Source organism: Lates calcarifer, linkage group LG4 (assembly GCF_001640805.2).
Source record: "Lates calcarifer isolate ASB-BC8 linkage group LG4, TLL_Latcal_v3, whole genome shotgun sequence".
NCBI lineage: Eukaryota > Metazoa > Chordata > Actinopteri > Centropomidae > Lates > Lates calcarifer.
Window position 1 is genome coordinate 13,779,901 of NC_066836.1, and position 16,236 is coordinate 13,796,136.

At 42.4% G+C, this 16,236-nt stretch overlaps 1 protein-coding gene across 3 annotated transcripts in view; it reads left to right on the forward strand.

Moving 5' to 3' along the window:
• LOC108883520 (ephrin type-B receptor 1-B) overlaps positions 1-16,236 on the forward strand; it is a 146,984-nt gene that overhangs the window by 111,161 nt on the left and 19,587 nt on the right. For 2 of the 3 annotated variants that reach the window (XM_018676752.2, XM_018676750.2), the window contains 5 exons: positions 5,102-5,264; positions 7,773-7,881; positions 8,914-8,978; positions 13,782-13,970; positions 15,182-15,429. In XM_018676752.2, coding sequence (XP_018532268.1) covers positions 5,102-5,264; positions 7,773-7,881; positions 8,914-8,978; positions 13,782-13,970; positions 15,182-15,429 — 774 coding nt within the window. The remainder of the gene's footprint in view (positions 1-5,101; positions 5,265-7,772; positions 7,882-8,913; positions 8,979-13,781; positions 13,971-15,181; positions 15,430-16,236) is intronic. The other variant, XM_018676751.2, reaches the window with a different exon arrangement.

Below are 16,236 nucleotides of genomic sequence, written 5' to 3' on the forward strand. Positions count from 1 at the left end.
TTGTAGCAGGTTTTCATTTAATATAATAACTAATGTCAATGTGAGCCGCTTAAAAACAAATTGGTCTAAGTACGGCAAGCACAAAAGGTCACAGTTAAACCTTAATTTTCATTTTCACTTTTATCTTTTAAGTAAGTACTGTAGTTCAGAGAGACTGGTCCCAGTAGACGTTGTAGTCAAGATTATTGTAAAGATGTGTTTAATATCCACAGTCCCTGCAGTAATGTTGTGTTAAGGAAAGTTATGTACCAACAGTAATATTTCCAAAAATGACAAGAGTAAGACCCAGCTTTCCACCTGCAGTGGCAGTTTAGGCTGTAGTGGTATGATGGAAGGAGATAGAAATGACTCAAAAAGACTGCATTTTGACAATTTCACCTGAGAGCTACAGTGAGTGCTGAAGGCTGTTCTCTCAACAAGCTTCACTCTCTTCTTCAACCCACCTTCTCATTACAGAGTAAGCGGTCCCAGGACCCTGTAAATTGGGAAGCGAGATGAAATGAGTTAAAGGTTTGCAGAGAAAAAGTAGGATACCACGCTCTCGTTCTCTCCATTTTTCTCATACCCTTTTTTCCTCTGGTTGCCTGAAAATTTGGGGAGGGTGGAAATAACTCAGCATAGCGGAGGTCAGGCCCTCCATTAAGGCTGGAGCAGAGCAGCCACTGGCTCTGGTTACTGATGGCTCTGTGTGTGTTTGGTGTCAGAGAGAGGGTGCGTGCATGTGTGTGTTTGTGTGGAAGTGTCAGCAGCAGTTCAGGTGTATCCATTCTGGATGACAGCAGTACTGTTGCACTGCAATGCGAGAAACTCGAGAGCGAATACCAGTTTACAGCATGTCACCAGAATCTGTAGCAAACTGACCATAGCACCATCTGCATTTTTGGCACTGAAATCTCCCCTGTGCTTTACATACAATTAGCAATTCCTCAGAAGAGAATCCAGGAGAGAGTATTTATTATTCTTTTCTCCTCTCCCTGCCAGCTTTCAGAGTCGACCACAACACTTTTGTAGACACACACAGATGTTGTATAGACTTTCAATGATTTTTAAAGGAACCTGTGAAAAGCAGGATTTGTGTAGCAAGTCCCGCTGCTCCCCTCAGCGAGGGTATTCACATTTCCTTCTTCAGACTCTCTTCTTCTCTACCCCTTTGTTTGTCTCCCACCCTGCTCACTCCAGGTCTCTAGGTGAATGGAATGCATACAAAGAGTCATCTCAAAAGGACGTGGCTGCAAAGAACAAGGCAAAAACAAACTCAAAGAGCCGGAGCAAATAAGTTTCCCCTCAAATTTTCATTCTATTCGCCTCTCTTTTACTGTACCTTGCTCACTAGTGTTTCTAATGTGGTCTTACAGAGTCACAGTGAGAGGAAGATCATTGCTTTGGTGGTTACCATGTGGTGATTTAATTTGTTTGAACATTATTTTAGATTCTTTCCTAAAACGATTAAGAGGTATTAATGGTCTTAAATATAAGATTTTATCACCATTGTATTTTCATACAAAATAATTACCATTTTCTTTTTAGATTAGAATTCATGAGGTTATGGTAATTATTTGCATTTGGTAATAAAACCCATCTAGTCTCTGAGATTTAAATTGTTAGCCCCCTTTTCTCTTTCACCTTAGGCAATATATTTTAATCAGGAGTATTAATGGGAGAGATTTCTTTCTTTCATTTCCACTTTACAAACATAATATTAGAACATTCTCCCTCATACACTCCCCCCACTCTTCCCCTTCATGTGTGTGTGTCTGTTATTTGCATGCATGCATGTGTGTGAGCCTGTGAAGAGGACACATGGTATCCCACCATGTCTATCTTTGTGCCAGGTGGACATGCTGTCCATTTTGGGTGGTTGGCAGTTTTTGAAAAACAGACACACAAAAAAATCTACACACACGCACACGCACACACACACATCAAGTCAAGTTTAGTTTTATAGTCCAATATCACATATAATGTCTCGCTGGCCTTTACAGGCCAACAACAGTAATGGGTTTTGACTGAAACCCCCCCCGAACACACACACACACACACACACACACACACACACAAAAAATAATAATAAACTGAGGAAATAAGGGGGAAAATGGCAGAACGTGGCAGAGAGGAAATTCAAAGAGAACTCTCCCCTCTGTCTGCTGGCAGTGCAATGGCAATTGGTAAAGCTGAAAATTTTAACAGGTAAAAAAATAATAATTCAAGTGTTAGACTTCCAGCAATCCAGCAATATGATTATAATGGATCCAGTGCTAATGTAGTAAATCTAGTAAATGTAGTCAATCCTATAAAATGGGGTCCAATTAAATATATGAAAATTCAGTCCAGTATAAGTAGCCAGGTCGGTGAGGCACAGTAGGTTATTACACAAAGCTAGCTCATCTGTTTTTAGAGATGGCAGAGGGAAGACTCATTGAAGCTCTCTCCGGTAGTTAATGTAAAAGATGTGAGTGTATTTCACCATCATTCAGAACATGAAAAGCATCTGGAGACAGTAAGTAATAAACAGTATTGATTAGTAAAACCATTCACGCTAAGTTTGTTTCAGTGATTTTACTGAATGCTGCAGAGGCTTGAATTCCCTGCAGTGCTTCCTGTCTGTCACCTCTGGCAATGCTTTTGATTGGCTGCTCCACCATCTGCCTTCCCACCTGCAACTCTGTCTTTATTTAGCAAGTTAGGGTGTGGTCCTCCTAATCCCCATTTGACTGGCAGCAGGAGAGGACCTCTCATGGCTGGAAGTCCCTCCTGGCATGGCCTTTTATTGGCTATCCCTTAACCTGCTGGAGTGCCAAATGCCAGCTCATTTTTAAGTGGCAGATGTGTGTGTGTGTGTGTGTGTGTGTGTGTGTCACATAATCCCCATTTGACTGGCAGCATGAAAGGGCCATTCCTAGCTGGTGCTCCCTCAAGGGATGCTCCCCCATTGGCGGTTTGCCATCTGTCTGCTCACCTGTCCTGCATTCAAAACTCTACAGTTGGGGGCGTGGTTCTGAGAAATACAGAGTGACTGATAGGGGGAGTAGGCAAATCCTGACCCCAGGTGGTCCATGTGCACTCTACCATGTCTTATACCAGATGAATAGGTGACCATAGTTCCAGTCTCTCATGGGGCTTCATGTCTTCTGTAGCTCTTTCAAATGCGCAAGCTGCTACTGTAATACAAAGTTTCAGTATTTCAGAGTATTTGCACGCAGCGCTTTGGTGAAATGACAGATTGTGTGATCTAATGGACAAAAGGTCCACAAAATGATTAAACTCTCTAAACCAGTTACATCCGGCGTTCCATTTATAAACATCTCTTTCCTCTCAGAGATAGAATGAAAGCCTGTTGGTGCGATGCTCTCCCATCCCAAGCCCAAACATTTGTCTTCATCAAGCCCAGAGTGTCCAATAAGAGCTAATGTGATTGCACACATCATTATGTGGGGAGGGGGGCGAGGGTGTGGGGGGCAGATTTCATAGCTGTGTTTACCTCGTCTGCTCAATGACGGAGCAACCGGAATGATTCAATTACAACAATCAGATTGGATAATGATTTCGATGTGGGTTGCTTCTGCCTTGAGTTTCTTATCGCTTCCTGCCATCATCTTCCATCCTCCTCCTCCCCCCCTCCATCCCTCCCTCGTTTCCTCCTTGCCTATCTAACTTTTTCCACTCCACACTGTTGTCAACTCAGATTTTTTTTTATTCATACGTGTAGTCCAAGATGTAGTCCAGTGTTAAACAATAGTGTGTTTACCAAGTTTAAAAAACAGCCCAGCTCTATTTACACTGTTTCACTGACACAGGGAATTTTGCCCATTCACTTTCAAATGCCCAACCCCCCCTCTCTACAGTATGTCTGCATCTAGCTATCAGCAGCCTGCAGCAGTGGGTGTAGTGTAGGTGCAGTCTTATTTTCTGGCTGTCATATTCACTCTGGGTTATGGGAAGGTGACAGGCCTAAGTAATTACTGATCCCCCATAGCAGATACCTCCAGCAAGCCCCAAACTACACTGCAGCAGACTGCCTGACTGGCTCTCTTGAGCCTGGAGAGAGAGAGAGAGACTAAGATGCAGGATCTGGAGGGCAGGCCCCACAGTCCAAAGCATACATCTGCATAATGGCCAGCTACATGTATGGATCCGTACATGCATATATTCATAAAGTGCACCCATACAGACACATGCATGTCCTTAAGTGTGAAAATAAAACTTTTCAGTGAGAACAGTGCATAAAAAAGAGGGCAAATGCCTAAATAGAACATTACAGCACAACAGTGATTGCACAAAGGATTTTTTTAGTATTCCCTTTAATGAAAAACAAAATCCTTTCCGTGGGTGGAACTAGCTTGCCGTCATATTTAAAAAGCAACCTACTTCAGACAACAAAACAAGAGGATGTAATGTTCAAACTTCTTGCAGTAATTAAACTGCCTCATAGAGCACATCTGAAGAGACAAATATCCAATGTTATTCTATTACTGTTCAGAAGTAGCTATTGCTCTTTGTAATTTGCAAGAAATGATTGCCTTTAATTACCATATTGTGCATGTGGGTTGCTGAGTGAATGGGAGATGCTGTGAGTCTGTGTGATAAGTGTGCTAGTGTGTGTATTTTAATGTGTGTATACTTGTTGCAATGTTCTGCGGGCTATTTGAGGTTCAAACTGACCAAGGCCTTATTAAGAACTTGAGGGAGGGGAAAAAAAAACATGTTAGCATATCAAGGTTCAAATGGGCCCTGAAAACATCATCTTTAAAAGAGTTTCACTTAACTGTTTTGTACTGTCACTTCCTTTTCTACTCTACTTTGCTATCTACTGCTTTTATTTGTCCTCTGTCTGTGTTATTTATCAGGAGTACATGACATTCCCGCTATCTCTGATTTATAGCTAGTAAAATATACAACCTAAGATAATTTCCTCAAAATTTGGTCCACATTGCTCATAGTGTTTCTTGAATATACAACATTTGATAAGCTTGTTTGTTTCTCTGTCAAACTCTTGCCACCACCAACTTGTTTTAGCAGAACTGCGTGATTTAATACTTTCCCGCTGACATCTTCTCAGTAAGTCATCTCTAACCTCCTTCTCTGTGCTGGTTGCTCTTTTCAGGACCACGCGGAGATTAACTCCACCATCCTGCGGAGCCAAACTAACACGGCGCGGGTGGAGGGCCTCCGGCCGGGTACGGTCTACGTCGTACAGGTGCGGGCCCGGACTGTGGCTGGCTTTGGCAAATACAGCAGCAAGATGTGCTTCCAAACCCTCACAGATGGTAAGGATTGCCGAGCCAGGAGAAACAGCTCTCTCAGTCTCTCTCTATCCTTCTCTGTCTCGCATTTTCTCTTTCTCACACACACACACACCCTAACTCTTTCCAGCACTCTTGTTTCTCTTTCTATTTGTTGTTGCATTATTATTATTAGTAGGGGAGATAGAAGAGAACCGTAATGTTTGATTGCACTTCTGTTTCTACAGCTAAATTAATTTCCTTCATGGTCAGGTTTGAGTGTGCGTGGGGGTGCTTTGAATATGTAGAATGCAGAGTGTCTTTTGTTTGTGCAACTAACTGTGCTTGATCCAAAATGCTTAGCTAATTGGTTTTTCACCCAGCCCTTCTGTTGCTGGAGAGCCGTCCCAGAATGCATAGCTGTGATTAGTAGTTGATGAGATTAATTTTTTGCCATGGGGGGGCTTGGATTGTTGGAGAGGGAAGGGGCTGAAGAGGCGCCGCAACACCTGCTACACTGGCAAGGTTGTGGAACTATGTTTATTAGTGTAAGAGCAAGGAGGTAGGTGTGTGCGTGTGTGTGTGTGTGCGTGTGTGTGTGTGTGTGTGCAGAGAGCTGGTGATGGTGGCGTTGCATATTACTTCTTCATGTAGCACTTCTTTGTAGCCTTGCCAGGAAGCAAAATCAGTGCTAAAATTAACACAGCAATGATTCAGTCTGGATGGATTTAACATTTGACTGAGTATGTGTAACATTCACAAGATTTGCTAAAGTTCTGCCTCATTGTGCTTTGCTTGACTAAGAGCCTCCTCTGCATGTGTGGCCATAGTTCATCACGTATCAAAGACAGGAGTGACATTTCCACATTGAATTGAGTTAATGAAGATGACGATAAATGAGACGGGGATACATCGTCATCCTCATGATCTTGAGGGAGGGTAAGATGGGAAGGATAATAATGATGATGAAGGTGATCATTGTGGGTATTTACTTGTGCAGGGCAGATGTAGTGGCACAGTCATGGCCCCCTTCACTGTCCCTTGCGCTTGCAAATGATCATTCCCTGTTACAAGCACACACTCACACAAACGCTGTTTACGGTTCGTCTGTTGGCCTGCTGCCATAGCACAACGTTCTTCAAGGCAATTAGCGGCAGACGCTAGAGAACTGCCGACAATCACACCCACGGCTCCACCTCCTGCCCCTCCGCCAGTCTCCTCTCCCCCTGTCGAGTCCTCCACTGTCTCATGAAGGCACTGTCTCACCACCAAACCGCTGCTCTCCCTCTGTGTCTTTACTCAAAACGCATAATCCCTTTTGTCTTCCTGTCAGCACGTTTTCATACACCTCCGCAAGGTGTCCTTTTGGCACCTCTGCATGCTCAAAAACACATCCTCACAAGCAGCTCAGACTTGATTGACCAGTGTGATGAAAAAGATGTGATTGTTCCATCAGTAAGGTGACTGATGTCACAGTTCTCTAGTTCTCTAATAGGCTGAGGCTTCAAGAACTAACTGATTGTAATAGGAGTCTATTTACTGCTGAAATGGGTAGCTGTGTGATTTCTGGCTGTCAGGGGGAAAAAAAATAACCATTCTCATATGTATGAAGTAGAGATTTATTTGGACCTCTTGCGCCTAATATGCATCAAAAGAGAATAGGAAGACTGCCTGGAAGCTCGAGTAGCTGGAACATCATTTACACTGTTTGCTTGAAACGTACTTGATAAATGTGCAAGTTAAAAGAGTGAGCAATTCCTGTCCCATTGAGTTTCCTCATATATCCCAGCTCTTGCACTGCTCCGAAGATGCATTAGTTCTCCCTTTATCACTTTAATCCAATAGGCCCATTCTACACGGGGGATTGGATTTAGAAGCTGCTGATTTGCCTGCAGCATGCTAAATCGTGCATTGCTTTAACTACTGTGTTTGCTGGCGCCAAAGTCATGGGAAGACAAGCACACACAAAGATAACTGAGGATTCTGCTGTGTAGCATTTTTTTACGCAGGCATTTGGGCTGTCCTTTGAACTACTGGCAGCCTGCCCTGGCTGTGTACATAAAACATGTTTGGGCCGTGTGTGTGACTGGCAGTGGATGACTTCCTTTTCAGCACCTGAGAAACAACATTCCAAGGTGCATTTTCTTGTCCGTTCATTTCTGACAGGTATGGCAGAGAAGATTGAGTGAGAGCACCCCCAACCCCCAACCACCCACCCACCTCTCGCTTTTTCTAACCGTCAGTTCTATGCCTCTCTCTCGCTCTCTGTCTCTCTGTCTCTCTCCTGTATTATCAAACACAACCTGTCAGTGAGTCTTGCTAAAGCTCACCGGATTTCAGTCACCACCTCTCAGCGGAGAGATCTATATGTTTTCTTTATCCATCAGTACACCCAGTCTAACCACACTGCCTCCTCATCTTCTTATCTCTCCCTTTACCTCTCAAACACTCACTCTCTCTCTCACACACACACACCTCCACATAAACACAGTCGTGGCCCCTAAGCCATTCTCAATGTCCATATGTCTGTCTCTCTCTCTTTGTGTAACGCAGATGACTTCAAGTCGGAGCTGAGGGAGCAACTTCCTCTGATTGCCGGGTCAGCTGCAGCCGGAGTGGTCTTTATTGTTTCCTTGGTTGCTATCTCCATCGTGTGCAGCAGGTAACCACATTTTCCTGTCTCTGTCACTTGTAATACATGCAGCAACCACTACGTCGTTTGAGACTTCATCGCTACATTTGTTCCTGACAAATGAACTTAAAGAAACTAAATAAAAAATGTAATATTGCTTTTCAAGTTCCCATCCTTTTCTCCACAAGAGTAGAATAGCAACACCTCCAGACTGCCTTTGCCTCTGTAATGATAGCATGTAACATATGGCATGTAGGGGGTGGACAAAATAACATGAACAGCGTGCTGTCCAATACAATAGCCATTCCTATTCCCCTGCTAATAACTATTGGCAACATTGCATGAACACAGACGTCTGTCAGTGTGATGGATTGCACAGTTTTTTAATCAGAATTCTTTGACACTGGACTCATCTGTAATGGGTGTTGTTAAGGATTGGCAATACAGTCGAATCCCCTGGTTATACTTTGGAATATTATGTGAGCTCCTCACACATACATATTTTTATAGAGCATTTATTAATAACAGTCATTTTGATGGAAAGGAAAGCCAAGTTGACATATCTGAGATGGAATATTCAATTCCATAGAGAACTTAACAATTGCTACTTTGCCCTGTTAACTTACTTAAGTCAAGCCAATTTAATATTGCAGCACTTTGTCACACTGTCACATTCCTATCTTGCTCCGCTTTAGATATATGAAAGTCGAATTTTCTGCAGTGGTGTGTGCAACTTTGAGCAAGTAAAGTGTTCATCAAACGGGCCAGGCTCTTTTGATGCTGAGGCAGAGGAGACAGATGAAAAGCAGAGAGATCCTATCAAGGTCTAATTAAAAATCAGCTCATTTTCATAAACTTCATTTGCCATTGCTAACCCTCTGCAGCTGATTCAATTTCAGCCACGTCATTTTCAGGCCATACAGAGAAACATGAACAGTAATAAGGCCTCGTTTACACTTCCTTTCATCCTGTCATCTCTCACGCTCTCTCTCTCTCTCTCTCTCTCCCCCTATCTCTCTCTCTCTCTGTCTCTCTCTTGATCTCCTTCTCTTTTCTCTCAAGGAAAAGGGCATACACCAAGGAGGCAGTGTACAGTGACAAGTTGCAACATTACAGCACAGGAAGAGGTGAGTTCACCCTCATACATAGAGCTCGTATTAGGTAGTGGTTAGTTTGCTGTCTTACATTTTGACCCTGTATTTATTTTGTCTGTTTAGTAACAGGATATCTTAATGACTTTTCAACCATGTATCTATTTGTGAGACACTTCAGATTTAGACTTAGAGTCACTAGTTAACCTAACGTGCATGTCTTTGGACTGTGGGAGGAAGCTGGAGTACCCGGAGAGAACCTGCGCAGGCACATGGAGAGCATGCAAACTCCACACAGAAAAGCTCCGGCGAATTGGGCTCAAATCCAGAAACCTCTTGCTGTGAGGTGACAGTGCTAACCACTGCACCGCCACCATAATAACAATAATAATAAAATGCATTCAGTTGTGTTCTTATACACCATGTCAATTTAGTTTGTTAGCCAGATTCCTGCAGACATGCATGTCTTAACTCTTGAATGCACAGTGCAATTGCAACAAAATTCAGCTTTGTACTATTACTCTATGTAATACTGTGGATCTATAGGAAGCACTACAGTCACATGATAAATTGGTTAGAATTTAAAAGAAAGTCTGACTCGCTTTTGTGAGATTTGGTGCCATTCAGACCTTGTACAAATCCCTGATAGTCCCAGACAGGATTTAGATATGCTTTAAAAATCACAGCACCCATCAACCAATTAGTATGACTGTCTATTATTACATTTATTTTGATTCCAATGCAGTTTAAATTTCTAAACTTGTCTGATTGTTAAAATGGGAAAATTAGAGGATTGTGCTGCCTAGGTAGAGATCTGTGCTTCTGAGCTCTCTCACATATTTTGTTCATATTTTCTACAACTCCATTTTCTTCTTTGTCCAGAGCTCTCCAGCTGTCATATCATGTATGATATGTGACATGTAGCGTGTACTCCTTTATACTGCATTAATGAAAAGGAGGTAAGGTAAAAGAGAAATTACCTCAGGTAGTAGGCATCTATGGATGTAAATGACACTTTCTTCCCTTTATACAATGACACTGACTGACAGTCATCTCTCAGGGCTTTATGATAGCCGTGATTGCATCGTGTTTTAAGCTCTCCCCTGGCGCTGACTGATGAGGGGAAGGAGCCTGGAGGGACACACATATAACCTCCAACACACACTCTCACACACGCAGGGAGTGTCTGAGTTTTGTGCCTCAAATGAAAGCCCCACGTCCTGCCGACCTAGCTGTCTGAAAAGGGGCTCACTCAAGGGGATAGAGTTTTGTTGAGCCTAACACAGCAAAACGTTTCAACACAGTTACTTTGTGTCACCGCTACAGCAGTGGCAGACGGGGGCCCCATTAAAACTGCTGTGGGCAGAGGAATCAGTTTTGTCACAGGCTATCTATGGGAAAACCAAATGCAATTAACATAAGTGGCAAAAATAAACAAAAGATCAGAGACGCTTGCAGCCCTAATCATCAAATAAGTAATTTGAAGTGGAGAGGAAATAAAACTCAGATAAGGGATTCTATTCATAGGTTTATTCCTTCAACCTTCACACCGCCAACACTCATGAAGTAATCCCCCACCCCATGAAGCATTGTTTTCGTCTATTCTCTCAAGATTTGACTGACAGTTCCGTAATTACAGTATTCAACGCAACAATAAAATAGCGCTGCTCAGCCAATTGTTTTGGGTGAATCTCCAAAAATGTGCTACTGGCTTTCACCCAGCTGCTTACTGTTGCAGCTGTTTCCACACACGTCAGGTGATGTCTCCTCATTTCCAGCCCACCTAATGTGACAGGCGTCGTGAGGGATGCCACCCGCACTGTAAATTCAGTCATGCAGCTGAATGGTCTTGTTTATGATAATCAGACCTAACATTTAACATTAAAACAAACATTGGGTGGGGATGTGATGACCATCAGGTTGGAACAGACACAAGAACGCACACATCATTCCCAAGATTATCAGTTACACCAGCGTTCATCCCTACATCGTATTACACGCACCTCACTGAGTCTGAGCATTTACAACTTTTTCTCAGTGCATCTATTCCCTTTTATTCTTTTCCACAAACCAACAGCCTGTCAACAGCAGCTAATTAACAGAGAGACATTTCTAAGCACTGCATGTTTACTCTATGCCCTAATGCTTCTCTGCATATGACTACCAGCACATTTTAAATCACTATTGTTCGAACCCTCTTTGTTGCTTTGTTGCTCAGCTGTTGTTTGCGCTTCAGCATCTGGTGCTCACACTGAATTAGAATTGGACTGGAAAGCCCATTTAACAGAGTTAGCTAAGGCATAAACAGAACTGATAAATATCTGTAGATTGCTGTGACATTTGTCCTTGCCCTTCATCATCTTCGTCTTCCATCTTCATCAAGTATTATAGGTCAAACCCTTTTTTTGCTGAGCAGAACGCTATCTCTCACAAAGTGAAGACTTGCAGAAGGCACCACATGCCTGATAAACCCACACAAACATTTTACCGCCTGTACCAATGTGACTGTTAATCCCATACAATTTTTAGATCCCTGCTGTGATTTCCATAATAATAAGCCACAGAGTCTGTCTGACAAATGATTTTCTGACATCAAACGATGGATAATTAGTTTGTGTTTAGGAAGTAAACTCAACTCATTATATTCACAGGGCCACAGAATAGATTAGTGTGCATCTTGGACCGACATGAAATGGGAATGTGTTCACTATAGGCGCACAGTGCCCTGCAATTGTTGATGCTAATTTCTCAAAGAGGATAATCATATAAAACATAAAATTGCTATCTGCTGAAATTGCTAAATTACAAATATTGTCAGGCAAAAAGGAATTAGAAGAAATTATGTTGCCTTGGTGAGAGGCTATAATATGAAAGAGTTCCTTTAACTTTAAAAGATGAGCATTTATGAAGCTGCTGTTTCACTTACTGATGTTGCTGTTCGTCTTTAGGCAATATGTAAATCCTGTGTAGGAGGACCAGTAATTTGATTGTACCCATATTCGGTAATAGATTAATGTAAGCGTTACTGCTGTACAGTTGATTTGTGGATACATTAGGGCCATTCAGTTAACGAGCAGGCCAGACTAATAGCAGGGTAAATGCTGGACATTGGTGAAAATAACATGGTTAAGTGCAGTGCAGTAAACTATAATATGTAATGCCAGTCAACTAAGTACGCTTAACTGTTTGGCTGTTGTGTCATTGCTTAGGGATTTTGGTGCTATTTATAATCCAAACTCCCTTGGTTTGTACATTTGGCCATCTAATTTAGAAAGGTATAAAAAGGTATGTGTTATATGCCCTTGAGTCATTGCAGCAGCCATGCTGTGTGTCCCGGCAGGCTTGTTGTTTTATATGTTGGGTAAAAATAGATCTGACGTTTGGACACATTTTTTTTCATACACTCAGATGAAGGACCTATGAAATATTAAAGGAAGAATACATTTTTTATCTGATGGCCATAAAAAGATGAGTCCAGTTAACCAGGTCTGTACCGGAGGGAGGGAAAGAGATAAACTGTTTGCATTTTAAATTATACATGAAAGTGGGCTCTGAACTGTGAATTAGAAAGTAATGGGTTTTCATACGTGTGCGTGGATGTGCATGCGCATGTGCTCAAGAGTTTGAGTGTGCTCTCATATTTTTGTTGTTGTTCTGTATATGCTCCCCGCTGAGATTTTGAGTCCCACCCAGTGGTGCTGCGGAATTGAGCGGCTTGGCAACACTTGTAAACAGAGCGACTTTATGGAATGCAAAGCTGATGGATTAACTTGAATCCAATCTGTATGGAATCTCTAATGAGCAATTAAATTCACACAGACAGGGTTCAAGGCAATTAGTACAGTAACTAGGATCAGCTTTTAGTCAAGAGAGAGGTGAGGCACCTTGATCCCTCCAAGACCAGACCTTATACTCATCCTGTCTCTTGAGACCCCTCCCTCTCTCTATGTGGCTTATGCAAATGAGCAGGCACAAATTGACTTGATGGAGATGGGTTTATTCCAATCATGGTTGCCAAGGTTTTGACTAAACAGCTCTGAGAAAGAGGGCTGCCCTTGGGTGTCACTGTAGAAATGATGATTTTACTTCTGTTTGCTCGCTGTAATGTCTGTCTTGTGGCAGTGTGTATTGAATTTGTTTACAAGTGTTTTTCAGCAGTCCTCCCCACCCCGGTCTGTCGACACAGAAAATTTGTCCTCAGTTTGCAGACATCTCTAGTCTGTGAACTGAGCTCACCTATTGCAGAACGGCATAAAAAGCTAGTTGATAGCGCAGTGGTTTTATCTCTTTATGAGTTCCTATAGGGAAAGGCTGTGGGGAAATTGGTTCTACCACTATCAAAGAGCAGAGACTGCTAGGGTAAGGGATAAAAGGGAAAAAAAATCTGTCTACATTTACTCTTTCTATATGCCCTCATCCCTCCCTCTATCCCTTCATCTCCCCCCCTCCCCTTGTTTTTTTTTCCTGCTCTGTCCCCCCCTTCCAAGTACTGAATCATCAAACCACCATTTTGTTGCCCGCTTTACTCGTAACTGAGGCTGTTCCTATAATTGTCCACCTATACTATTAAATGCATGCAAGATGCATGAATATTCATTTACATATTATAGTGCTCCTGCCTGTCTCTGAGGAGGACCATAGAGCGAATGGAGTTATGATCATTTACAACTGTTGAGAGCTTGTAGTGATTGTAATTTATGTTGTGTCACACTGTGATCTAAGCTGCGACTTGAAGGGCAATTGTATTCATCAACCATTATTGTATGACATTAGCCAAAGGAAAAAAAAAAAATCAGTTTCTTCTTTTGGAAAGCTCATTGAGCGCTTTGGTTGTTCTAGAACTCTCTTTGCGAGCCGACATGTCTAACTGCCCCTCCCCACTGGGCTGCCCGACCCACTTCTCAGGCTCCCCGGGGATGAAGATCTACATCGACCCCTTTACCTACGAAGACCCCAACGAAGCCGTGCGAGAGTTCGCCAAGGAGATTGACGTCTCCACTGTCAAGATTGAGGAGGTCATTGGCGCAGGTATGATGAATGCATGTTACGGTACAGTCTGTGTGTGTGCGTGCATGCATTTATCTGTGTACATGTATGCAAGTTAATTGTGAACGTTGATGGCTATATTTTCATACGTTTCTTGCAAACAAGGTTAGCCTGAATTTGTTCAAGGTCGTAAGCCCTTTTGGCAGCCTCATCAGATGGGAACACGTGAAGGCCCCATGTCAAGTGCACAGGCAACATATAGGCCAGCTACCCTGGGACCTAATGGCATTAGAAAGAACTCAAGCCCTGTGGCCTATTCCCTTTACCTCTCAATTTTTGGATTAGAATTGCTCTATAACCATACATCTTTTGCCATACAGCATCCCTTCTCACTCTACAGTATGTAAAATAGATACTGTAGAGACATTTCATTTTCTGTCCTTGTTTCAGAATGACCTCTTTTGTATTGTTAGAATGTTTAAATGGATTAATGGGTAATTAGGGTCCGATCACTTTGAAGTAAATTATAAGCAACTCAAGGCTAAAATAAATAAAAATTCAGCCTAATGCCACCATGTATGTCCAAAATGCCTCTTCAGTTAGGACTGAACACACCTTTTTCTACAATAGAGAAGGCATGCTGATATCATATGTGTTGGATCATACAGAGGCTAAAATACCCCTAGTAATGAGACTGGGCCTGAAATAGCTTCTGTGGACTGGCTTACTCAGCAAGCTAGGTGTGAGGAAGTGACAGAGATAGGATAGGGGTAAGGATACAGGGGGACTAACTAATTAAAGATTTCCGTTTTTGTTGATTTCACTGTGTGGTGTCTCCACAGGACACCAAGGTGGTGATAATTAATCAGAGGAGTTCCAGATATTTACCAGATAGTGCTTGCCTGTTATTCTTTGATTGGTGAATATGGAGACACTTGGCAGGCTTTTAGGGTAGATGACTACTGTGAGACAGCGGAGCCACACTGTTAAGAATATCTTAAAGGAGCAACAGTAGAGGAGTATTGGACAACACTCAGCATGCTTGATATAGACTAAATCAAGATCCATAATAGCTCTTTGGGTAATACGTCTGCTGAGGGACATGAGATGCAAACAAGCTTGATAAATGAATAGATTTAGATCTAATCAGCTCAACTAAGCCTCTGTCTGATCACATTTTCATTATGAAAAATAGATCAGTTCTTATTTTTGACAGAGCAACCACTGTGCACCTCTTTCTATTTCCCCTCCAGGCGAGTTTGGGGAGGTGTACAAAGGCCGTTTGAAACTACCTGGTAAAAGGGAGATCTATGTAGCCATCAAGACCTTGAAGGCGGGCTACGTAGAGAAGCAGAGGCGGGACTTCCTGTCCGAGGCGTCAATCATGGGTCAGTTTGACCACCCAAACATCATCCGCCTGGAGGGCGTCGTCACGAAGAGCCGCCCTGTCATGATCGTCACAGAGTTCATGGAGAATGGTGCTCTCGATTCATTCCTCAGGGTGAGTAATTTTTGTGAAAACATACATGTATTGTGTCATACAAAGTTGGAAACAGCTGCAGTGGCCTTGTTAATGTCACATTCAGCAGCTGAATAGAAACCTTGCATTATGGGACTGAGAAGCTAATTGGAAATTAATCGTTAAACTGCCTCAGAAAAGGAGTCCATGCAAAAAAATCCCTCCTAATACAAATTGGAATGAGCCTTCATAATCTATCCAGCGCCAACAGAGAATATGTATCATGACAATGGACATGATTTCAATCATTCTTAATTTGAAAATTTCCACACTGGCCGGCCCTATCAGCCTTTAATTTCTCTATTAATGCCTGGAACTATTAATGGACTCCTCACTCTCTCTTTTATAGCCAGGATTGAGAAGACATACAGTTTAATCAATATTCAACTCGCTTTTTTTCTTCCTTCAATCTCATGGATTGGTGTTCTATTCCACTTTGATCTAGGGTGGGTTTAAAGGGGCTCTTTGAAGTTGGCTTTGCTAACCGCCACATCCGACTTGTGTTTCCATCGATCTCCCTTACCCTCTTATTTGTTACTGTGTTTCGGGGGTTCAAAGCTTGCTCTTCAGAGCATTCACACTGGGGCACCATACGTGGATGTTAGAGAGATGGATCCCTGAATGCCTAAATGGAACAGCACCTACAATGAGCAATAATAGGTTCAGGAATCTCTTTGTTTATCTGATAGAAGTATATTCTTCCTCTGGACATTAGGAGGATTTGAAAGGTAAGAAAAGAGCTCAAGATGGTGATTTTGTAATTGCAAAGTGTAAACAACAAATGATTTA